The sequence below is a fragment of the Malus domestica genome, chromosome 05, assembly GCF_042453785.1.
Source record: "Malus domestica chromosome 05, GDT2T_hap1".
In the NCBI taxonomy this organism is placed as follows: domain Eukaryota; kingdom Viridiplantae; phylum Streptophyta; class Magnoliopsida; order Rosales; family Rosaceae; genus Malus; species Malus domestica.
Genome location: NC_091665.1, coordinates 33086341 through 33111059, shown reverse-complemented (window position 1 = coordinate 33111059; position 24719 = coordinate 33086341). Strand labels below are relative to the sequence as shown.

The following is a 24719-nucleotide window of genomic DNA, read 5'->3' as shown; positions in this document are numbered from 1 at the left end:
GTCTTTCCATTGTCGGTGGGGTGAGTTTTACTGCATTTTAGTTGAAAAACATAAAGATGAAGAGGCCGAAAAGAAGAAAGGATAGGGAAGATGGGCATTGTAGTAATCATGTTTGTTTTATTTTTTATCAGATGTCTCCAAAGAGACGTAATCATACTTGTTTATATCCCGATTCTGCTGAATTAGTAAACAATTTTATGAAATCAGTACAATTTTTATTCTGATTCCAGAACATTTTAGTAAACAATTTTTATGAAAATATGATTTTGATTCTCCTTAATTCAACTCCTTTAATTTTAATTATGGCTAAATAACGGGTCATTAATCCCTAATAGGCAAAGAATCGAAATCTTTAACCTACAAGAAACCTTAGACTCAAAATACTAAAACACCCTTACAATATAAAATTACCTAAAATACTAATATATTCCAACATAATCCTCCTTAATAACGTGCAGATTTTTTGTGTTCATCTCAATACCTTGCAGTTTAATCTATTTGCATCATTCCATATAACTTAATACAAGTTGATGATTTTACAATATTATACCATTGCTGCATTTGTAAAACATTTAATAAAAAAAGTTCAAAGTATAGATACCAGGAGCGTTCCACTACCTTGCTTTTAGGCTCCAATTTATATCCAATTTAATTCATTTTCTCAGTCTAGTTTCCGAGCAAGGGAAGCCTGTACTTTTTTCAACAAAAGCAAATCAACTTTGCAAGAAAAAATTTCATGGGGAGGACCGGATTGTTTGATCTTGAAGGGCACTTCGCCTTCTATGGGGCATATCACAGCAACCCAGTTAACATTTTGATTCACACTTTCTTTGTGTGGCCATTATTCTTCACCGCTGCTGTTCTTTTCCACTTTACACCCTCTCTCTACAATTTCTCATCTGGGTTTAATAATCATGGTTTCACATTGAATTTAGGGTTTGTTTTAACTTTTATGTATGCTTTCTTTTATGTCAAATTGGACAAGAAAGCTGGGTCCTTGGCAGCTTTGCTATGTTTTCTCTGCTGGGTTGGAGCCAGTGTTCTTGCTAGTGGGCTAGGGTTTGTTAAGTCATGGAAGCTTGTTCTTGCTGCTCAGGTTTTCTGTTGGGGTGGACAGTTCATAGGCCACGGGATTTTTGAAAAAAGAGGACCAGCTCTTGCAGACAACTTTGCTCAAGCACTTCTGATGGGGCCTTACTTCGTGTTGCTTGAGCTTCTTCAATCAGCCTTTGGGTATGAACCTTATCCAGGGTTTCATAAAAGTGTGAGAGCAAAGATTGAAGTTAATATCAAAGAGTGGAAGGTCAAGAACCAAAAGAAACTCTCCTGATCATTAGCTTAAATGCATGGGTTACGTTTAGTTAATTTCTTCTTAAGTTATGTTTTTGTCAACTCTACAGTTCCATCAATCACATTTACGAACTTATAATACAGGTACTGGCTTTATACAATAACCTTATTCTTTGAACCCTTCAGCTTTGTGACAACTAGCTCAAATGCAATTTGCATTTTTAATGGTCTTTCCAGGTGCTCGATTTCTTAGGATATTTACTTTCAAATGCAACTTGCAGCAAGAATCTTGTGTTATATTTTTATCGATTTGGGTATCTGCTTTGTTTTTTTTGGCAGGATCTGCTTGATACTTAATACATACAATGCTTTTTTTTTTTTACTAAAACTACATTAAGGGCTGAGGGGTTTGATTAAGCCTAGCAATAGTCTATAATAAATATTTGGTATCGAGCTCGCTTTTCATATGCTTCAAGTCTAAAATCTCTAATTTAGAAGTGGATATAAATACTTTAGAAAGCACTAAGTAGCCATTAAAATACAATATTAGAGATTAAATAATTGACAACAAAAAAAGAAATTTAAAAGAATTGCTATTCTCATCCATATATTTTTCTTTTGCTCACCTTTTAATGAACATATATAACAAGTTTACCTTTTGTGAAGTTGACCCTTGAGGACTTAAAGCAGAATTAATTTAGGTTAAGATCAATAGTATTTTTCGTTTTTTTTTTCCAAAAGATAAAATTTATTATAATTTAATTAAAATGTTTATATCCTCCACAAAAATATTAAATAAGAACTCAGGACCTATGCAATCCCAAACTATAAGTGCCATTTTTTTTTTTTGAAAGAATAAGATATAACTGCATGTGCCGCCTTATCACCTTTGGTGAGGTCCGTAGGCTATCTTAGTAGTTAGGAATACATCAAGAGTAAAAAGTTTTGATTTTAAGACTAATCCATGGGTTTTAGAGGAAGTACCCGCACCATACGGTTAGAGCCTTTAGATGTGACTATTTTTTGTTTTCTTTAAACAAGTTTTTGGAAACAATATTATTTGAATTTTTTATATTTTAACAAGCAAGTGAAATCAAGTATTCGTGATTTTGATGCATATTGGGTTTGTGCATATTTTCTTAGTGATTTTGATGCCACCAACCTTATCTCAATGTATCACTTTTGACATTTTATTCAGCTTCTTCTGGTAATTGTACTTAATTAATAAGATTTTAGATGTCTTTATTCTCGGTTCATTTAGTCAGTCAATGTGTTAATTTATTTCAATTAAGCTCATGAATCATTTTGTCATGATTTGAAGCGAGATTCCTGGTGGTTAGAGTTTTTAATGGAAAGAAGGGTAAAGATTGTTAGGCAATACAAGTTGTTGATATCGTGCACAGGAAACTCTGAAATTATCACAATTGGTACAGTTGCATCATGAATTTACTACAAAATCTAATCTGTATCTGACAGGAAAGGGTAAATAGGCCATTTCCGAAATGACATGAAATTAGTTAGATATGGTTTAAAAAGAGGGGATACTTATGGTCTCATAAACCTATTTCAGTTGGAGAATGTATTTTGGCAGGGACATTTGAGTTGATTATGTGAAGAAACCAATTGTCTTTATACGTATACAAAGTAAACTATGTGAAATGGGAGAACCCACCTCTTTCTCTCTCCTCTTCCTCACTCCTCTCTTAATTCTGATTTATTAGGGAGCCCGTGCTTTTCCTCAAACCGACGTTGTCTTACTTGATGAACGGCGGCACGATCGAAGTCCCTCACCCTCTGTTATCGTTGGACCATGAGGTGGCGGTGATCATCTCTCAGAAAGCTAGCGATGTTCCGCAATCCACCGCCATGGATTACGTTGCGGGTAAATTTGTAATTTTCGTTACTGTTATTTGTTAATTAATCACTTTTTATTTTATTTTTTGAAGGTCAGTTAATTAATCAGTTAATAGTGTTGCTGTTAATGATTTAGTTTAATTAATCAGTTAGTAATGCTGCTGCTAATGATTTAGTTTTAATATAATGATGCTGTTAATGATTTGGTTTTAAGTTTAAATCTAATTAGCGAAAATCGGATGGTGTAAGGTTATGCACTTGCTTTGGATATGACTGCCAGAGAAATTCAAGCTTCTGCTTAGGTAATTATCGATAATCGGATTGTTTAATGCGATAAAAAACGGTAGCGAAATGTTCAATTTTATGGCAACAAGTTTCTAATTAGAATGCTAATGCTGCAGTTCATGATAATCATATGTTCTGATTTAAACAGTTACTGCAAATGTATTGTTGCTTTGTGATGAATGAGTTATCTTTTGCATTTAAGACTTTTTCGTTTCTCGATACTAAGTCTAAAATAGAGATTTCAGAGCAAAACATTGATCCAGTATAAGAGAGTTGTGATTTTGTAGTTTTTATATGTTTCCAGATAAAATCTGCTGAGATTAGAAAGAGAAAAAGGGCAAAGGAAAGCTATGGTGACTCTCGAAAGATGGTTCAAGTCCTTGTTGGAGGTACATTGGACTTATGTTTCTTATGTGTTTAGTACATTGTTAGGACTATAGATTTGGATTGAACTCAATGTTGTCGGTGGATATAAATATATGTGTGTGTGAATATATGTGTACATATAGATTTATACATTGTTAGGACTAATAATTTTTGTGCTGGCAGGATTTTTGATTGGGATTGGGGCTAATGACTAGGAATGTTGGATAGCATGTTAATTTATATGGGAGTAGGTTTTTTCTTCTCTGTGAATCAGGATTGACAATTTCATTTTGCACAGGCCATACCGATTAAAGATGCTATGGTGTTGTCAAAGATACACCAGACATATAAAGTTGAATATTTCAAGGTTGCCTGTTTTCTGTTTAACCTTTTTGTTTTTCCTACTTATTCAGTTTCATTTCTTACTTCTACTACTTTTAGGATGTTGTTTTGGCTAGACTTTTGGATAAGGCCACAGTCCTGCAAAGATATAATTTTCTCTTCTTTTACATAAGATATTAATTTTTTTAGTCATTCACCCCGCTTAAAAAGAAAAAAAAAAGCTGGCAGAGGGAAAACCCCGTTGACTTAATCAGAGCAACGGGGGGCTCTTACCCCGTTGGTCTCCCCTCTTTAACCCCTACCTCCATCTTTTTAAAAAGCAAAAGAACGGAGAATTAGATGGAGATCTCAACCATAGAATACAAGCTGGATGGATGAAGTGGAAGAGTGCATCCGGCGTGTTGTGTGACCGCCGTATGCCACTGAAGCTCAAGGGAAAATTTTATAGGATGACAATAAGGCCGGCGATGCTGTATGGCACAGAATGTTGGGCGGTGAAGCATCAACACGTACACAAAATGAGTGTAGCGGAGATGAGGATGCTTCGTTGGATGTGTGGGCACACGAGAAAGGATAAGATTAGGAATAAGGATATCCGGGGTAAAGTAGGAGTAGCCGAAATTGAAGGAAAGATGAGAGAAAATCGGTTACGGTGGTTTGGACATGTGCAAAGAAGGCCTACTGACGCTCCGATTAGAAGATGCGACTATGGGACAGAGGTTCAGGGCCGAAGGGGTAGAGGAAGACCTAGGAAAACTTTGGAAGAGACTCTAAGAAAAGACTTAGAGTACTTGGATCTAACGAAGGACATGACACAGGACCGAGCACAATGGCGTTCTAAGATTCATATAGCCGATCCCACTCAGTGACTTGGATTTTCCAAGTCTCCAACCGAGAAGTTTTCCTCACTCGGGAAATTAAGGGAACACTACCCCAACCTACATGCTCCACTCAGAAAGCTTCAACATACAAGCTTCAACAAAAGAAAATTCAAAGAACTTAGCGAAGTAGGCTTTGGTGTATTTAACACAATACGTTGAAATGAAGGAAAGCTTATTTATTGATATCCCCGATAAGCTACAAATATGTACATATACATGAGTCAAAATAAACAAACAAGAGGGAGCCTTCACAAAGGTTGCTTAGGAGAAGTCTCAACAGTCGGTAGAGCCCCAGAAAGAGAAGGCACCGGAGGGGGATCATTCGGAGCCTCAGTACTAGACAGAACCCTAGAAGGAGGAGGCATCAGAGGTTGATCATTTGGAGCTTCATTACGCGGTACAGCCCCAGAAGATGAAGGCAATAAATGCCTTTGGAACAAACCCACAAATCTCTGATGATCAAGTAAAACCTGACCATCAGTTTCCTTCATCTGGTCAAGCTTCCTCTTCATGTTTGTAGCAAGTCATGTGCGAGCCGGTGCAACTGTTTATTCTCATGCTTGAGCCCTCTAATCTCCTGTTTGAGACTCATCACTTCAGCCGCCAATGATTCAACTTGGCGGGTTCGAGCAAATAGGCGTTAGGCCATATTAGACACAGAACCTGCACACTGAACACTGAGAGCCAGCGAATCCTTAACAGCTAACTCATCAGACCGTTTGGAAAGTAGTCTGTTATATTTGGGAGTGAGTACGTTCCTGGCCACCACCGTAGCGGTCATATCATTCTTCATCACAGAATCCCCAACAGTAAGAGGACCAGTAGGGGAGATGAAGGATGGGCACCATATGTTGTCTGGAGAAGGCGGGGCTGCCTCTTCAACAAGGTTCAAGTCAAAACGACGGTCGGAGGGGCCAGACATTTTCAAAGGTGTTGAAGAGAGAAGAGGTCGGACAAATCAAGATCTTAGAAGTGCAAGAATGAAGCTTCTACTGGTGGAGATTCAAGTGTGCTGTGGAACTTAATGCCAGCCCCTATAAAAATCTGCACTCGACGGAGCTTCAGAAATCGAAGAGGCGCCTGCTCAGAAATCGAAGAGGCGTTTGCTTTCTCAAAAGCTGGGCTGCTTAGAGACCACGAGGGTTGATCTCAGAAATCGAAAAGGCGTTTGCTTTCTCAAAAGATGGGCTGCTCAAAGACCACGAAGGCCGATCTCAGAAATCGAAGAGGCGCTCGCTTTCTCAAAAGCTGGGCTCCTTAGAGACCACGAGGGCCGATCTCAGAAATCGAAGAGGCACCTACTTTTCCAGCCTTGTCAGCACCTGTCACACGCACACTTAGCTTTGCGGAAATTATGGGCATTCTGTCGAAAACTTCTGGTGAAGTAGAAAACATATGAATCTTACTGTTCAATCACCCACTTCCCACACGCAACAATAGCTCATGGGTACCACAGATAGCTTTGCCAAAGTTCTCTGCCAAAGTTGAGCACGTGAAGCTTGCAGCTCCCACTACATCGCTCTGACCAAGAAGGGTAAAAGAATAGCAAAGAAACAGCACTAACAAAGTTTAGACCCATAAATTTTGAAGGTCTAGCTACCATATTATTACCCACAAGGGTAAAGGAACAGTACCACTGCTGGATAATTGGAAAGTCCCTGTGTGTCAACCTCTGTGCTTCGTGGCAAGGTAGACTAGCAAACATGCCCAAACATGCCCAACCTTTACTCACATTCGAGAAAACACTCCCAATAAGATTGCTTGCTCCAAAATCGAAGAGGCACCGTCCTCTGAATCTCGAGAGCCAGACTCCCAACATGACTACTTTCTCAAAAATCGAAGAGAGGGTAAAGGAACAGTACCATTGCTGGATAATTGGAAAGTCCCTGTGTGTCAACCTCTGTGCTTCGTGGCAAGGTAGACTAGCAAACATGGCCAACCTTTACTCACATTTCGAGAAAACACTCCCAACAAGATTGCTTGCTCCAAAATCGAAGAGGCACCGACCTCCGAATCTCGAGAGCCAGACTCCCAACATGATTACTTTCTCAAAAATCGAAGAGACACCGCTCCCCGAATCTCGAGAGCCAGACCCCCAGCATGATTGCTTTCTCAAAAATCGAAAAGGCATCGTTCTCCGAATCAATCGAAGAGGCGCTCGCTTTCTCAAAAGATGGGCTGCTCAGAGACCACGAGGGCCGATCTCAGAAATCGAAGAGGCACCTACTTTTCTAGCCTTGTCAGCACCTGTCACATGCACACTCAGCTTTGCGGAAATTATGGGCATTCTATCGAAGACTTCTGGTGAAGTAGAAAGCACATGAATCTTACTGTTCAATCACCCACTTCCCACACGCAACAATAGCTCATGGGTACCACAGATAACTTTGCCAAAGTTCTTTGCCAAAGTCGAGCACGTGAAGCTTGCAGCTCCCACTACATCGCTCTGACCAAGAAAGGTAAAAGAATAGCAAAGAAACAACACTAACAAAGTTTAGACACATAAATTTTGAAGGTCTAACTACCATATTATTACCCACAAGGGTAAAGGAACAGTACCACTGCTAGATAATTGGAAAGTCCCTGTGTGTCAACCTCTGTGCTTCGTGGCAAGGTAGACTAGCAAACATGCCCAACCTTTACTCACATTCGAGAAAACACTCCCAACAAGATTGCTTGCTCCAAAATCGAAGAGGCACCGTCATCCGAATCTCGAGAGCCAGACTCCCAACATGACTACTTTCTCAAAATCGAAGAGACGGTAAAGGAACAGTACCATTGCTGGATAATTGGAAAGTCCCTGTGTGTCAACCTCTGTGCTTCGTGGCAAGGTAGACTAGCAAACATGCCCAACCTTTACTCACATTCGAGAAACACTTTTGCTTGCTCCAAAATCGAAGAGGCACCGCCCTCCGAATCTCGAGAGCCAGACTCCCAACATGATTACTTTCTCAAAAATCGAAGAGACACTACTCTCCGAATCTCGAGAGCCAGACCCTCAGCATGATTGCTTTCTCAAAAATCGAAGAGGCATCATTCTCCGAATCTCGAGAGCCAGATATCACAGACCACTTTTTCAAAGTGCTCTGACAGAGTTAAAACATGTGAAGCTGGCAGCTCCCACTACCGTGCTAGGACCAAGCAGGGTAAAGGAATAACGTTACTACTTGTTGTTAGGGAGACTCCTATATATGTCGACCTTCATCCCCAACGGACAGGCAGACCTGCAAAAATGCTCAACCCTTCCTCATATCTAAGAGGGCACTCCCAACGAAGCCTTTCGAAATATTCAGCTTTCTTTCCCCCCGATAATACCTCTGCAAACAAGCTATACTAGAGCAAGAATATCTCATATCATCAGGGTTAAAAGCAAGAGTATCCCATATCATGCTTTTTCCCTGTCTTTTCCTTTGGCCTTGTTCTTACCTGCAAGACAAGGAGAAAGAGAGCAATCAGTCAGCACTTGGAATCAAGCTTCCAGCCAGGAACTGACTGCCTGGAACCCCTTACCTGATTACTTACCTGGCATTGCTCTTGAGTACTCATCTTCAACATCTTATGCTTCCAGGGAAGATACCGCATCTACTTGAGGAACAGATAGGGCAAGTGCGAAGGATACAAGGAAGCATGTGGAGACAAGCGTAACAGCACACGTGCCGATACATCCATTACTCTGTCAAAAGCAAAAGTATCCCATATCAACAGGGTCGAACGTACTCTAGATTTGATGGACTTGTTTTGACCCTCAAATTCTTCAGTCAGCCTTATACTCTGGAGGACACCAGAAAACCTTCCAGCTCAGTTCAAGAATAAGCCTGTGGAAAGTTACTTCTTCAAAAGCAAAAGTATCCCATATCATCTCTTCTCATTTTTCTTCTCTTTATCCTTCATGCTGCTGCAAGATGGGGAGAAGGTGAACACTCAGCCGGAGCTCTGATTGCTTACCTTGTCTGTCACCTCTTTCAGCAGATCCCCTAGCTCGGCGACTTGGGGGACTCCTACTACATGGTTTGTATCGCGCTTGACCAAGCCTGAAACTACAAGTAAGCTTCAAGTGAAATTGATACATTACCTTGTGCATCTCCACCAGTTAAAGATACCACCCCTGGATGGAGGAAGAGTACTTCCAGAGAATATGCCACATCTACCTATGAGACAGATAAGGCAAGTCAAGACGATACCACACTCCGATACTTAGAAGTTTCGTGATTACGAGATCATTCTCCCACAATATTTCCTAATGTCATTTGTACTAAATCATTCACTTGTACTCACTAAAGGAGAGCTTGAACCTATGTACTTGTGTAAACCCTTCACAATTAATGAGAACTCCTCTATTCCGTGGACGTAGCCAATCTGGGTGAACCACGTACATCTTGTGTTTGCTTTCCTATCTCTATCCATTTATATACTTATCCACACTAATGACCGGAGCAATCTAGCGAAGATCACAAAAAGCGACCGTTTTCGCTACCTAGGACCTATCTTGCAAGAGAACGGAGAATTAGATGGAGATCTCAACCATAGAATACGAGCTGGATGGATGAAGTGTAAAAGTGCATCCGGCGTGTTGTGTGACCGTCGTAGGCCACTGAAGCTCAAGGGAAAATTTTATAGGACGGCAATAAGGCCAGCGATGTTGTATGGCACAGAATGTTGGGCGGTGAAGCATCAACACGTACACAAAATGGGTGTAGCGGAGATGAGGATGCTTCGTGGGATGTGTGGGCACACGAGAAAGGATAAGATTGGGAATGAGGATATCCGAGGTAAAGTAAGAGTAGCCGAAATTGAAGGAAATATGAGAGAAAATCGGTTCCAGTGATTTGGACATGTGCAAAGAAGGCCTACTGACGCTCCGGTTCGAAGATGTGACTACGGGACAGAGGTTCAGGGCCGAAGGGGTAGAGGAAGACCTAGGAAAACTTTGGAAGAGACTCTAAGAAAAGACTTAGAGTACTTGGATCTAACGGAGGACATGACACAAAACCGAGCGCAATGGCGTTCTAGGATTCATATAGCCGACCCCACTTAGTGGGAAAAGGCTTTGTTGTTGTTGTTGTTGTTGTTGTATTCATCGTTTTGAAGAATGCATTTGGTCTACTTGAGCATAATATTCTGATCTCAAACCACTTTCACAAAGCCGATTTGTTATCTACACGTGTGCTATTTTCATTTCAAATTGTGACTGCTATTTTGCTCTTCCCGTTCTCATATTCTTGACAAGTGACCTCTGAAATTTATTGCCTGTAGCTTTTCAAAGCGCTGCAGGTATAAATTCACCTCACACTTCCTTGGCAGGGGAGAATCAGACCATTGAGTGGGCTATACGACTAACAGTTGCTCTGAACATTGCCAAAGCATTAGATCACTGCAGCAGCGAAGGCCGCCCATTGTACCATGACTTAAATGCATATATGGTTCTCTTTGATGAGGTGTTGTCTCAAATTTCCTTTCCCAAACGACAATTAATCAAGTAGAGGACCAATTAAGTCTTTGAGAAACAAATTTCTTTGTCTACATTGCTGAATATTTGCAGCTTGCAAATTTCATTGGTTATGATATTTGATTGAGTTAAACTTGGATTTCTGGATTTTGACCTTTTCATTTGTTTCTCTGTTGCAGAGTTGGCTTCATTTCAGTCCAGTCTCTAAATAGGTCCAATAACTCACTAAATAGGTAAGTCGAGAAGAATTCAGCGTTGCAACTCCTTTTTTGGTATGCTGTTTAAATCTGTCTGTCATTTTATTCATTCGTCATGTTTAACTTTGTTCTGTAGGCTTCCTATGGCTAACTTAAGCATTTTAGTTATTCATTTTTTTAAAGATGTTAGCTATTTTGGAACAGTTTGAAAGTTAATGCATGACTCGAGGATGACTTTTAGCTTATCCCACTTATCTTTTAAGCTCTCGCTTCATTCATGTGCTGAGTCATGGTTTAACTGTCTAAATTCAAGAACTAAAAATGGCCAGCAGGCTATAAAGCGATTAGATTTTGAGATGCATATTTTGGTTTCTCATTATTTCTTTGTTTTGTAATTTTCATTTATTAATGTTCTTTTGGCAGCTTATTTGATTGTATTTGTCTAACACATTGGTTACTTGACATTTTGAGGTATATAATTTGCTTTACCTTGTTTCAGTTTCTTCAGTTAGATAAAGAGTGGATATGTGTTTGCTTTATGCGAAGTATCTTTTGTATGTACATATTAAATCTTATGTCGAGATTGAAGGCTTTTTTATCAACAGTTGCATGGCTGGCTTTTTTTTATTAACAATTTATCCATGAATGTGAACTATAAGGTTTCTATCAATTAGAATTGGCTATTTCTTTTATTAAGAATTTGTTTTTACACACCATATTGACTCTTCTTCATATAAGTATATAGCATGAGTATGTAGAATGTCATGTCTGCGTGTCATATGATTTTGCATGAGAATTATAGAGTGACAGCATGTTGCAATGGTTTATTGTGTGTAAAACATAGTCCACTTGGTGAATGGTTTCCCATTCTTTTAAGCTTCAGTGTTTGAGTTGCGTTAGATTGTTGAGGAATTCATCAAAAAGGCTTCCAGATATAGCCGCATTCTTACTTCCAAGGGTCATGCATATTTCTCCATTTTTTCATCGATTACTTTTCTTTAGATACATTTTCTTTTCTCTTTTAAATTATTGTATTCAAGGTTGACTTTGTTATATAAACTCTGAAATTCGAAACTCGAACACAAGTTTCTAAAATATAATGTTCTTTGGAACTTTCCATATTTCTGAGTATGCACTGCATTGATTATGGTTTTTTAAATTCCCACGATGTTTGCATGTCCGCAATCATGTGAATTAAGGCTAAAACAGATACAAGTATGATGAGAGCAATTCAACGATTTAAATTAGTTTTCTAATCACATTAGTTACTTTGTCTAAAGAAAAGAAAAAAGAGCATCTCCTTCATCAATCATTCTTGAGATGCATCTTAGTGTACATACGGTTCTCAGTTTTCTGTCTCCCTTTATTCTTTTAATTTTTGTGTGTGTACACGTCTATCTATGCATATACACAGATCTCGGATAAAGCAAAGTTCTAGATGTTTTTTTAATTCTAACAAACTGATTAGACGAATAAGCGTTCAACTTGGCTAAGTCTATTGATATTATCGTATTAGTGGGAATGATATGGTTGGAAATATTGTGTATATTTTTATGCATGGGCTTGATAAAATCCTGCACTTTTTGCTGCGATCAATTTTTAGTTTTTTGGTTTGGTGAATTCTTGCGTTGTTTTCCAATGAAGAGGATTCGAGCATTAATATTGTCGGTAATGGTGAGACTACTGGTTTTCCAGCCACCCCACATAATGAGCAGCTGAGTTATGCATCTCCAAGCAAGAAAAGGCTGGATGCTATTAGTGATTCTGCCAAAGAATCAAAACAATGTGGTAGGTATTTACATTTCCATGTATAGGATTTTGTGGATTTTATGAGATATATTGTTTGTTCTTCTCTCAGCTTTGAGTTTTAGATGTGTTTAGCTCCTTTTCGAAGGACAAACAGATTTTGTGCTAATTTTTTTTTTTTTTGGTCAATAGATTTTGTGCTAATTTAATGACGTATAGCTTATCTTTTTTTCCTTCAAAATTCATGTGCAAAATTTTGTTGATTCAACATTCAATGCCCTTCCTTCGAATCAAGTTAAAGGTCGGATCACTAAATCATACTATTTTCATCGCCTCTTCATCCCCTTGCTGAACAGAATGGAGTGTATTGTCTTCATTTGCATTCTTGCATTTGAACTTGCAATTCAGTTTATGCTAAATTAATGATATTTATTTTTTGTTGTCTTCGACTCTGCTGAGTTACACCTTATTGTCTATTTTTAGATTTCATTTAGACTCATAAACTGAGGCATTATGTATGGCATTATGTATGCCCAAGAACGAATCGAGGAGTTCAAGCAGCAATGTCGGTGGCCGCTTTTGTAAATAGAGTGAAATATACGAATGATCAATTAGCTATCATAAAATAACGTGGTCTATGTATCTATAACACCTTCAAGGGTTTTCTGATTTTTTTTTTGTCGCAAGGTTTTTCTATATTTCATAAAATTTTATTTAAAATTTTGAATTTAATATTAACAATTCTGTATTAATAAAATTAAATACGTATTTATTTTTCACTAGCCTTTGATTACATGTATATGTTTGTGGTTCCTGATTTTTGAATTTCTACGGGTTTTGGCAAATTTGTCCGATCTATTAGTCAAGTGTGAAACTGTTTGCAAATTTGTCCATTTGAATTTCTAATGAATTAATCTGATTGCAAGTGTCTTCCCTTCCAGAGAAGACTTTGCCCTTCCAGAGGAGGAGGACACGGTCATATCTTATAGTTTATGGCAACTGGAATTATTTATTCGTTTTCCTGGGAAATTGATGGTGTACTGGTGTGGTGGTCCTTTCTGTTGACTTATATTAGGATTCCTATAATTGTGGGATTCCTACTGTAATTGGTTTCCTAGTTTAGGATGTAATTATTCTTCCCTTATTCTTTCCCATATCTGTATAGGGTTGTATATATACCTTGTTTTGATATGAAATAAAATATCATTGAAAAGCATTCTTTCTTCTTGGCACCAGAGTCGGGTTAGAAAAAAAAAAACTGAACCCTAATTTTTTCCTGCCGTGTACCTGATCCATTGTAGCGAGCAACCTTAGGGTTGTTGCTGCCCGTTCCCTGACTGATTGCAGCGAGCACCAGAGAAGGTGTTGCTGCTCTGACCGATTGCAGCGAGCACCAGATAGGGTGTTGCTGCCCTGTTGATTTGTCCAACGTGTTCTAGGTCCCATCACCGCTGCTGTTTTTTTTTTCCTCTGCCTAGTTTGTGTCAGTCAACACCGAAGCAACAGAGAGATGGCTGAAGAAAAGGGGGCTGGTTCACAGATTGTTTCAGCGGCTGCTCCAATTATGGTGCAGTCAGAGAATTCAAGCTTTAATATTGGTATGGTTTTGGATGAAAAGAACTATGATTTATGGGCTCCTCTCATTCAAATTCATATTGCTGGAAGGAAGAAGATGGGATATCTTCGTGGGTCTATCAAGGCACCTAGCGAAGATGATCCTAAATATGATGATTGGTTTTCTGAAGATCAAAAAATTAAGAGTTGCTTTTGTCTTCCATGAAGCCCGAGATTATGAAACGGTACATTCGGTTGTCTACATCGAAGGAGATTTGGGACTCCTTGAAGGCTGCCTACTTTGATGAGAATGACGAGGCTAGAATTTATTCGTTGAATCAGAAGGCATCCCGTCTGCGTCAGAATGGCCGACCCTTAGCTACCTATTTTGGGGAGCTCACTGAGATCTTCCAAGAATTGGATCACTTTAATAAAGTATCCATGGAGTGTGAGAATGACATCAAAGTGTTTCAGAAATCCACTGAGAGACAACGGGTCTATGTGTTTCTTGGTGGTCTTGATGATGGGTTTGATCAGGTGCGTGGAGAAGTGCTGCGGAAGGATCCCCCACTTGGCCTGCAGGCTTCTTATGCCTATGTTCGTCGAGAAGCCGATCGAAAGGAAGCAATGAAGACAGAGGTTGACAAGGGGGAGTCTGCTGCCATGGCAGCAAGGGCCCGTGGATCATCTAGTGGGTCGAATCGAGAAGGGGTACAAAACCGGCCTGGATCAACTCGGCCAAACCAGACAAGCCGGGATCGTCCACAAGGTAAGTGCCCACACTGTGGTCTGACGGGACACTCCAAGAGTCGTTGTTTTGAGCTGATTGGATATCCCGAGAATTGGGATAAGACCCGTGATCCTCGGTGCAACAAATCTCGAGCCTCCATTGTCGAAACCAAGAATGATTCGGATCAGATAGCGGACAAGGCATCTGCCATGATAGCTGCGGCAGGAAGTGATGGTAAGGCACTCAGTACTTCTACTTCTGTTATGAATAATACATGGATAATTGATTCCGGAGCTACTGAACATATGACTTGTGATTCTAGACAGGTTCCATCACTAAAAACATCCACACAAACCGAGGTCAATGTTGCTAATGGTAATGCCGTCCCTGTTATTGGGGAAGGCGTTGTTTCCCTTTCTGATACCATGAAACTTGACACTGTTCTTGTGGTTCCCTCTCTAAATTATAATTTGTTGTCCGTTGCTCAAATAACCCTTGCCTTACATTGTTTGGTTATTTTTTGGCCATATTTTTGTGTTTTTAAGGACATCCGGACGCGGAAGACGATTGGTTATGGTATTAGAAGAGGGAAACTTTATTACTTGGAGTTGACCACCAGTAGTTCTAGCTTGCTGACTCAAGCTCTTTCCGTTGATGATTCTCAAGGGGTTACTAATAAAGTGTCAGACATCTGGATGTGGCACCGGCGACTTGGGCATGCTTCCTTTGGTTATCTGCATAAGTTATTTCCTAGTTTGTTTGTCAAGACTGATGTTTCTCAGTTTAAGTGTGATGTTTGTGAAATGGCTAAGAGCCATCGAACCTCTTTTCCTCCCAGTTTAAATAAAAGTACTGTTCCTTTTATGATTGTGCATTCTGATGTATGGGGACCGTCAAAAGTAGCCACTCTTGGTGGTGCTCATTGGTTTGTTACTTTTATTGATGATTGTACCCGCATGACTTGGGTTATTTTGTTAAAGTCAAAGAGTGAAGTTAGTTCGGCCTTCCAACGGTTTCATAAAATGATTGTTGTACAATACAACAGGAATATCCAGGTTCTTCGCAGTGACAATGGGGGAGAATATATTAATATGGAACTTCGTTCATTCTTAGAGTTGCACGGTATTGTTCATCAGACCACGTGTCCGTATACTCCTCAACAGAATGGGGTTGCAGAAAGGAAAAATCGACACTTGTTAGAAATGGTTCGTGCTTCCCTACTTGCGGCACATTTGCCGCTCCATTATTGGGGAGAGGCACTTACGTCTGCAACCTATCTTATTAATCGCCTTCCATCTCGGACTCTCGACTTCCATACACCATTTCAGGCTCTCACATCTCAGACTAGCAGCCCCCCGACTCCCAATCTTCCCCCACGGGTCATCGGATGTGTTGCGTTTGTTCACCTCCATCCACCTCAACGGAAGACTAAACTTGAACCTAGAGCTCTTCGTTGTGTTTTTTTGGGGTATGCTACTACCCAGAAAGGGTATCGTTGTTATCATCCTTCGAGTAAAAACATGTTTATTACTCAGGATGTGAGTTTTCACGAGAATGAAATGTTCTTTGGTTCCTCCCCGTCCTCACTTCAGGGGGAGTACTGCAATGATGAAGTTCTGACTCGCGATGATAGGGACGTGTTGAGCTTGGAGTACACGGCTTCTGGGGAAGGGCAGCAGCCCACGACACCTGAGGAAGGGCAGCAGCCCGTGTTTTCTGGGTTTAGTCCTACCGAGCAGCCTACTGAGGAGCAGCCAACACGTCAGGAAGAGGAGCAGCCCACGGGTCTCACGGGTATTGAGTTGGAAGATGAGATGCAGCCGTCCAATTGCAGTGAAACAGAGCAGCAATTACAGCATGTGTCACGAGATACTACTTCTCATAACCAATCGTCTTCTACACCGGATGCACCTTCACTTCGTCGCCTTCCAGAGCGTATTAATAGAGGTATTCCCAAACCCACTTATGAGGCAGATCCTGAGTGTAAACACAAGTATTCCATGAGTGAGCCAAACTCTGATTCCAGAGTGAGATACCCATTAAACCATTATGTGTCTACCTGTCACCTGTCAGAATCAAATAAGTCATTTGTGTATCAATTATCTACTGTATCTATTCCTAACAGTGTGCAAGAGGCTTTAGCAGATTCCCGCTGGAAAGATGCAATGAACGAAGAATTGAGATCGTTGAAGAAGAATGCTACCTGGGACATAATAGACTTGCCAGCCGGAAAGAAAACAGTGGGATGCAAATGGGTTTATACAGTAAAATATAAAGCCGACGGAACGGTAGATCGCTTTAAAGCAAGATTGGTGGCAAAGGGGTATACACAGAAATATGGCATTGATTACACTGATACATTCGCACCAGTGGCAAAGATCAATACAGTTCGTGTTCTACTGTCCTTAGCAGCAAATCTGGATTGGCCTTTGCAACAGTTCGACGTAAAAAATGCTTTCCTCCATGGAGATCTGACTGAGGAGATTTACATGGATCTTCCACCAGGGTGCAGTGATTCGGACAGACGGAAACAAAAGGTATGTAGGCTCAAGAAATCACTGTATGGATTAAAGCAGTCTCCTCGAGCCTGGTTTGGTAGATTTACCAAGTCCATGAGGGCATTTGGGTATATACAGAGTAATTGGGATCACACGTTGTTTCTGAAACACCAGAACGGAAAGGTTACGGCTCTAATCGTGTATGTGGATGATATGGTGGTTACTGGTGATGATCCTGTTGAGCAAGCAGCCTTGAAAAGTTATTTGTCCACAGAGTTTGAAATGAAAGATCTTGGTCCTTTGAAATATTTTCTTGGGATTGAAGTATCAAGATGCAAGTCCGGGATATTTCTATCACAAAGGAAGTATGTTCTTGACCTGTTGGAAGAAACCGGTATGACAGCATGTAAGCCGGTGTCTACTCCTTTGGCCGAAGGAATGAAGTTGGGTATAGATCAGAACCAAGTACCGGTTGATAAAGGGAGGTATCAAAGGTTAATAGGAAGATTAATGTACTTGGCTCACACTAGGCCTGATCTTGCTCATGCCTTAAGTGTGATTAGTCAATATATGCACAATCCAGGAGAACAACATATGAGTGCAGTTATGAGAATATTGAGTTACTTAAAGGGAAGCCCTGGTAAAGGAATTTTATTTCGGAAAAATGAGCATTTCAGAATTGAGTGCTATACGGATGCTGATTGGGCAGGATCGACGGATGATAGACGCTCGACATCTGGGTATTTCACCTTTGTTGGGGGAAATCTAGTAACATGGAGAAGCAAGAAGCAGAATGTCGTATCAAGGTCAAGCGCAGAAGCCGAATTTAGAGGCATGGCACTCGGTATTTGTGAACTCTTGTGGCTTAAGTTTCTGTTGCAAGATGTGGGGGTTAAACAAGATCTACCTATGATGTTATTCTGTGACAATAAAGCGGCACGGGATATTGCTCATAATCCTGTGCAACATGATCGGACCAAGCATGTAGAGGTTGATCGGTTCTTTATTAAAGAGAAGCTAGATAGTAAAGTAATTGAGGTTCCTCCCATAGGAACGGACGACCAAGTAGCAGATATTCTCACGAAGGCGGTTTCTAGTAACAAGTTCTCCAGATTTCTAGACAAGTTGGGCATGTGCAACATCTATGCACCAACTTGAGGGGGAGTGTTGACTTATATTAGGATTCCTATAATTGTGGGATTTCTACTGTAATTGGTTTCCTAGTTTAGGATGTAATTATTCTTCCCTTATTCTTTCCCATATCTGTATAGGGTTGTATATATACCTTGTTTTGATATGAAATAAAATATCATTGAAAAGCATTCTTTCTTCTCTTTCTTGGGAGTTGCTCTGCAAATTAATCAATTCAACTTGCACAAAGTATTCTTTTGTGTGGTGGCATGAATTCGAGATAAACCAAGGCAACTATCATATAGAAAATTAGTGATTCTAGTAACAGCAATGGCAGAAAATAAAATATACGGTTGTCAAGAAATTGTAGCTACGAGGAAATACCAGACCTTAGACTTTTCTTTTTAATTATACAGCTTCTCAGCTTCTCAGCTTCTATAAGTAGGTGCTCACCACCATGCACTCTCATTATCCTCAAGAAAAATAGCTATTTCAGACCCATTCATTGTTCAATCCCTTCGTCAACCTCTCATTGCAATTAGCTGAGTCTTTTTCTAGCCAGCTCGTTCAATACTTGCACCAACTGAGTTACCGAGAAGCAACTTTCTTTCTTCTTTCTTTTTGTGATCGGACAGAAGCAATTTTCTGCAACTTGGAAAGCTGCCCTTTCTTTTACAAATGGCTGAAATTGCCGTACCAGTAGCGTTGTTTCTGGCGGACAAAGTGATAATGTTCCTCGACAAAAAATTCGGCCGATCGAGCATTAATAATAATAATCCCTGTGATGATGTTGGAAGAGCCAGAAGCTGTTTAGAGAGGATGCGCGCATATCTTAGTGACCACTCATCAGCAGAACTGTCTGCTTACGATGGAGGGTCTCAACAGTTTCAAGCTCGTGTAAAAGAGATCCGAAATATAGCTTATGAAATTGAAGACGTTCTTGACGAATTTCTGCTTCATGTCCCTCATCAATTCCACAACGACGTCTCTCAGAAGCTACACGATGCTGTGAAATTTTTCACGGTACAGAAAGCAAGCCGTGAGTTCTCGGACAGAATTCAAAATATTGACAAGAAGCTAAATTTTGTTTTCACTCTTGATAAAATTCCACAATTTCCGGGACGAGATCAAGAAAGTCGCCCAAGTTCCAGCACCACAAGACATGGAGATAGCACGGTGACTCATCATAACCAATTCCTTGAAGAAGAAGAAATGGTAGGGTTTGAGAAGCCTAAAGAAAAACTCATCAGTCAGTTGATGAAAGGAGATCCAAGGTTTCCGAATATCTCGCTTGTAGGTCCTGGTGGCTCAGGCAAAACCACTCTTTTGAAGAATGTCTTCAAGAGCAAAAAGGTCCAACGGTTTTTTGAATGCCATGCTTGGATTGATGTGCCGCGTGACTTGTGTGCCCGTAAACTTGATGAGCTCTTGCTCAACATGTTAAGCAAATTTGATCCAAAAGGCAGAAGGAAGGAATCAGTTAATCATGAAGATTTGGTAAGAGCTTTGAAGGGCAAGAAGTTTGTGGTCGTGTTAGATAATGTTTGGAGCAAACAAGATTTGGAACGCATTGTAAATGTTTTACCAAATGATTTACCTGGGACTGGGAGTAAAATAGTCATAACTACTCGTTACTCTGAAGTAGCGTCTTCTCATGCAAACTCTTCGTACATCCACAATATGAGCAAAGTGTTGTCATGGGAACAAGCTTGGAATCTATTCTGCCGAAAGGCTTTTCACAAGAGCGAAGGAAAGTGTCCAACCCAGATTTTGGACTGCGCAGAGAAAATCGTCAAGAAGTGTGAAGGCTTGCCCCTTGCAATTTCTGCTGTTGGTACTTTGCTAGCAACGAAGCGACCAACTCCACTTGATTGGAAGAAGTTACATGAGAGCCTTGGATCAAATGTTCCCATTATTACCCAAATATTGGAGCCAAGTTACAAGGACCTTCCAAGCCATCTTAAGACTTGTTTCTTGTACTTTGGCATGTTTCCTGAAGACTACTCCATTAGCCGTGAAAGGCTAATTCGCTTGTGGGTAGCTGAAGGATTTGTGATGCAGAGCAGATCAAGAAAACTAATGGAGGAGGTTGCAGGAGGCTATCTGAATGATCTCATTGGAAGAAATTTAGTTCATGTGAGTTCAAGGGAAGTCGATGGAAGAGTCAGAAGCTGCCGTGTACTGAACCTCGTTCGCGAGTTCATCATTGAAAAAGCGGAGAATTTCATCACTGTCTCGTTGGCAGCAAACTGCAGAGGTACTGCTCCAGGTGAGAAAATTCGACACCTTTCTGTTCATGATGTTCGTAAGGGCAACAATTTTTCAAGTGGTACAGATTTGAGTTGTACTCGTACCATGCTATTAAGTGGGCAGGGAAGTTATGATTCCGAGCTTGAAAGACTACTTAAAACCTTTAAATTTTTAAAGGTTTTAGATTTGCAAGGGATAAATTTGGACAACTTTCCCGATTCTGTTTTTGGTCTCACCCTCTTGAGGTACATAAGTCTAAGGCACACCGATATTAAAGAAGTGCCAAAGTCCATAAAGAAGCTTGGATTCTTGGAAACCTCAGACCTTAAGCACACAAAAGTGACCAATTTACCAAAACAGATTTATAAGCTCCGCAATTTGCACCACCTTTTAGTCTATCGCTATGATGTCACGAATTATGTGACATTTGAAGCTGCAAGAAGCGTAGAGCTCTCTGCAGGCAACATTTCATCTTTATCCTCCATACAAAAGTTGTCACTAATTAGTGTAAAAAATAACAGAAAAATCATAACAGCCTTACGAGAGTTGAAAGGTCTTAGGAAACTGGGGTTGACCGATCTTCAAAAAGAAGATGGAAGGAAGTTGTGTTGTTCTCTTCATGAAATGGAGCAGCTCTCGACATTGGATGTACGATCAACGAGCGAGGAGGACTTTCTGGATTTGGATCATGGTGAATTTCGTCCTGACTTTCTGCAACGCCTATATTTGAAAGGGCGCCTAGAAAGGCTGCCAATGTGGATTTCCAAACTTCACAGCGTAGTAAAGATTGGTTTAAAGTGGTCAAAACTTCAGGCTAATGAAAACCCACTTGAGGCCCTTCAAGCTTTGCCTGAGCTGATGGAGCTCGATTTGGTTCAGTATCACACCGGTGCAGAGTTGAAATTCAAAGCTGAAACGTTCAACAAGCTAAAGATATTACATATTGAACAGTTTGATCAGCTAAATAAGATGGTAGTCGAGAACGGGGCAATGCCTAAGCTGTAAGCTTTGTTAGAGCTGCTCACTTGTTTGACACGTGCTTAAGGGTTTGAGATCATAAGAGATTAGGATTGACTATACTTGTAAGCTATCAAGGAATGTATGTGGACTGATATATAGCTAAAGTAATTCTGATATGAGTAGATATATCTATACTGATATGAATAGTATGGTTTTGTGGTGATAAGGGTTATCGGTTTGATAGTTTGATAAGGATTACATGATGGGAAGTATCCTTATCAAACACCACCATTTAGGATATATAATAGGGGTCCCCTGCTCTCACACGGATTACGCACAAAAAGATATCAAGCCCCATTGATTGTAGCAGTGCATTCGGTCTGTGTTGAGAGTAGAAGAATCCTTAGTTCATTGCAGCAATGGCGTCAAAGGTTAGTGGTTAATTATTTGGTATTGTGATTTACTTATTCCGCATTTATTAATCTTACATTTGGTATCAGAGCTTTCACATACCAATTAACCCTAAGAGGAAAGCATAAAGATTTGTTTTTTAAAATTTTCAGGTTAAAGACTAATTACGTATTATACAGGGAGAACATGTGTATGCATATGATAGCTAAAGCTATCTGTGCAATATGTATGATTCTTATTAAGAATACGAAATTAGTATTGGCATTGGGATTGAAGCATCGTCACTGATCATCTAAAGATGTTCAGTAGTCTATGTTTTGATCTCAAGTGGCATGGCACTTTACAATCCAAGGTATGAACACAGTTACTTCTTGCAATCCACAAAGGGTTGTAACAATGACTACAGAAAAACGTATGTTGGCTGTGAAGGTGCCATGATTAAAGAAAAATCTTCATATAACTCATTAATCCAAAGGTTTTTGAGTCTATGATATAAAGAAAGGGGATTAAAGAGTAATACTTTTCAAGTTGCAGCCATGAACCCTAGTTCCATAACCTCAACACTGTTGAATCATCAATGGCGTCAACTATAAGAAAAGGAAACAAGACTTGGAAATCGTTATGGTGTCATGGATATGGATTTAGCATTGAGAATTGAGGAACCCCGCTAACTGTCAATGGAAGCACTTCCAGCCAAAGATCAAAGTATGAAAAGTGGCAAAAATCGAATCGAATCTCGCTGATGATAATCAACGAACAATGCCTGATGTTGTTCGTGGAGGATTCCCAGAGGCAACGAATGCAAAAGAGTTCATGAAATCTATTGAGGAAAAGTACAAAGAGTCCGAGAAAACTGAAACTGGCAACCTCATGAATTCACTCACTAATCAGGTATGATGGTGAAGGAAGTGTGCGCCAATATATTCTCAGAGTCATCAACATTGCTTGGAAACTCAGAAATCTTGAGGTACCAATTTCTGAAACCTTTTTGGTGCATGTAATCATGAATTCACTCCCAGAATCCTATACTCATTTGAAAGTTTCTTACAATGCTTTGCAAACCAAAGCCAAATGGGATGTGAATGAGTTAATTTCTTTTTGTGTTGGGGAGGAAGTGAGAATTAAAAGGAGAGAATTGAAAAGGATGAGTATGTGAACTATATTCAAGGTCATACCAAAAGCAACAGGTCAAGGGTGCCAGGAAAGAAAATGCTAGAAATACTCCCATGTCTAGGACTTTCAAACTTAACAATTTTACAGTTTGCAAATGTTATTTTGCCAAAAGGCAGGCCATATGAAGAGAAATTGTCCCAAGTACAATGCATGGCTTGCGAAACAGGAGGCAAATAAAAGTAAAAAAAAAAAAATATATATATATATATATATTTCAATTTTTTTTTTTGTTTGTTTTGAATCAAATTTAACTGATATGCCTACCAATGCTTGGTGGCTTGCCTTTGGCTCTTCTATTCATGTAACAAATTCATTGCAGGACTTCATAATAAAGAGAACACCAAATAAGGATGAAGTCAAAAGTCTCATTTGGCAATGAAAGAGTTGAAGTCATGGCAATAGAAACTACTAGGATAAAATTAGATTTTAGTTTTTGTTTAGAACTTGATAACATGGTTTATGTACCTTATATTAGAATGAAATTAGTTTCATTTCAAAGTTGGTTTTGCTAGTTTTTTATTTTCTTTGAATAATAAAGGCGTCAACGATTTTGAGTTTTGATTGTGTCAAGAGAAAAATGACAAACAAAAGAAAAGAGGGTTCAAGGAAGAGCAAACAACTTTTAGAAATAATCAATAAAGATATTTGTGGTCCTTTTTCCACACAAATAATTGAAGAAAATAAATATTTCATAATTTTCATAGATGATTTTAAGACTACTGTTACATTTATTTGATTTCTGAAAAATCAAAAGCCTTAGAAGTTTTCAAGATTTATACTATGGAAGATACAGACAAATTGTGGCAGATACCCTTGGCCTTTTGCTTTATTTTTACAAGAACATATAATTGTAGCTCAATATACCATCCCTGGTACACCGGAGCAAAATGAAGTGGCTTAGAGAAGAATTAGAACCCTAATGGACATGGTAAGGAGTATGATTGTAGGACCAATCTACCAGTTGTTTATGGAGTTAGAGATGGACGATCATGTAAGCACAAGAACTGACAATTTTATATTTGAAGAAGATGGTCAAATGGGGAATGATTTAAACATTCACTGACTGCAGCAGCTTTGGTTCAACTTCCAAATCAAATGGAAGAAATTAAGTGGAGGTATTGATGATTCTAATTTTGGGCATGGCACTGAAACTAATGAATTATTGCATGGTGAGCAGCAAACTAATGTGTTGTTGCATGGTGAGCAACAAAATGATGATCATGGAGATTACGTGGAGGTGGCAGCTCCAAGTGGCAATAACCACCGACTGGAGTATGGCACTGAAATTGGGGTGTTGTTGAATGATGAACAACATGCAGGAAATCAGGAAGCACACGTGGAGGAAGCACTGCCAATGGAAGCAACCACCGACTAAACTCACCAGTTTTGGCAGTCGATGATGCTTCACTGCTTCTGAGGAAATCAAATAGGGTAAGAAAGTCAACAATCTCATCAGATTTTGTGTATTTGGAAAGGCCAGATTTTAATTTATCAGAGTTCGAAGATCCTGGGACTTTCAAACAAGCCATCTCGAGTCCAAAAGCAAGCAAACAATTAGAAGCTATGGAGTCTGAATGTCATCAATGGAAGAAAAAAAAAAAAGTA

The 24719-nt window shown here is 39.6% G+C and overlaps 3 protein-coding genes across 4 annotated transcripts; all 3 read left to right on the top strand.

The window, feature by feature from the left end:
* Nucleotides 1-571: 571 nt before the first annotated feature.
* On the top strand, nucleotides 572-1595 carry LOC103441499 (2-hydroxy-palmitic acid dioxygenase MPO1-like). The gene has a single exon (XM_070822609.1). The coding sequence runs from the start codon at nucleotides 737-739 to the stop codon at nucleotides 1328-1330; it is 594 nt and encodes a 197-aa protein (XP_070678710.1). The 5' UTR covers nucleotides 572-736; the 3' UTR covers nucleotides 1331-1595.
* Nucleotides 1596-2913: 1318 nt separating this feature from the next.
* On the top strand, nucleotides 2914-13047 carry LOC108173735 (serine/threonine-protein kinase BSK1-like). Of its 2 annotated transcripts, XM_070822610.1 has the most exons (7): nucleotides 2914-3172; nucleotides 3394-3446; nucleotides 3734-3818; nucleotides 10272-10453; nucleotides 10644-10697; nucleotides 12357-12449; nucleotides 12891-13047. In XM_070822610.1, exons 3-5 carry the CDS (start codon nucleotides 3797-3799, stop codon nucleotides 10674-10676), a joined length of 237 nt encoding a protein of 78 aa, XP_070678711.1. In that variant the 5' UTR covers nucleotides 2914-3172; nucleotides 3394-3446; nucleotides 3734-3796; the 3' UTR covers nucleotides 10677-10697; nucleotides 12357-12449; nucleotides 12891-13047. The 2 variants fall into 2 exon arrangements, with proteins under 2 accessions (XP_070678711.1, XP_070678712.1); XM_070822611.1 differs by lacking the exon at nucleotides 2914-3172 and having other exon boundaries at nucleotides 3198-3446.
* A 5951-nt stretch (nucleotides 13048-18998) lies between these two features.
* LOC114825146 (disease resistance protein RPM1-like) lies at nucleotides 18999-21575 on the top strand. Its single transcript, XM_029103516.2, has one exon. The coding sequence runs from the start codon at nucleotides 18999-19001 to the stop codon at nucleotides 21573-21575; it is 2577 nt and encodes an 858-aa protein (XP_028959349.2).
* Nucleotides 21576-24719: the final 3144 nt, after the last annotated feature.

What these genes read in the sequence shown, in the direction of transcription:
- LOC103441499 (XM_070822609.1), top strand. Translation starts at nt 737, where the DNA reads ATGGGGAGGACCGGATTGTTTGATCTTGAAGGGCACTTCGCCTTCTAT.
- LOC108173735 (XM_070822610.1), top strand. Translation starts at nt 3,797, where the DNA reads ATGGTTCAAGTCCTTGTTGGAG. An exon ending in GGTTCAAGTCCTTGTTGGAG is followed by an intron (nt 3,819 to 10,271) that starts GTACATTGGACT and finishes TATTGCCTGTAG; the next exon opens with CTTTTCAAAGCGCTGCAGGT. An exon ending in ATATGGTTCTCTTTGATGAG is followed by an intron (nt 10,454 to 10,643) that starts GTGTTGTCTCAA and finishes TCTCTGTTGCAG; the next exon opens with AGTTGGCTTCATTTCAGTCC.
- LOC114825146 (XM_029103516.2), top strand. Translation starts at nt 18,999, where the DNA reads ATGGCTGAAATTGCCGTACCAGTAGCGTTGTTTCTGGCGGACAAAGTG.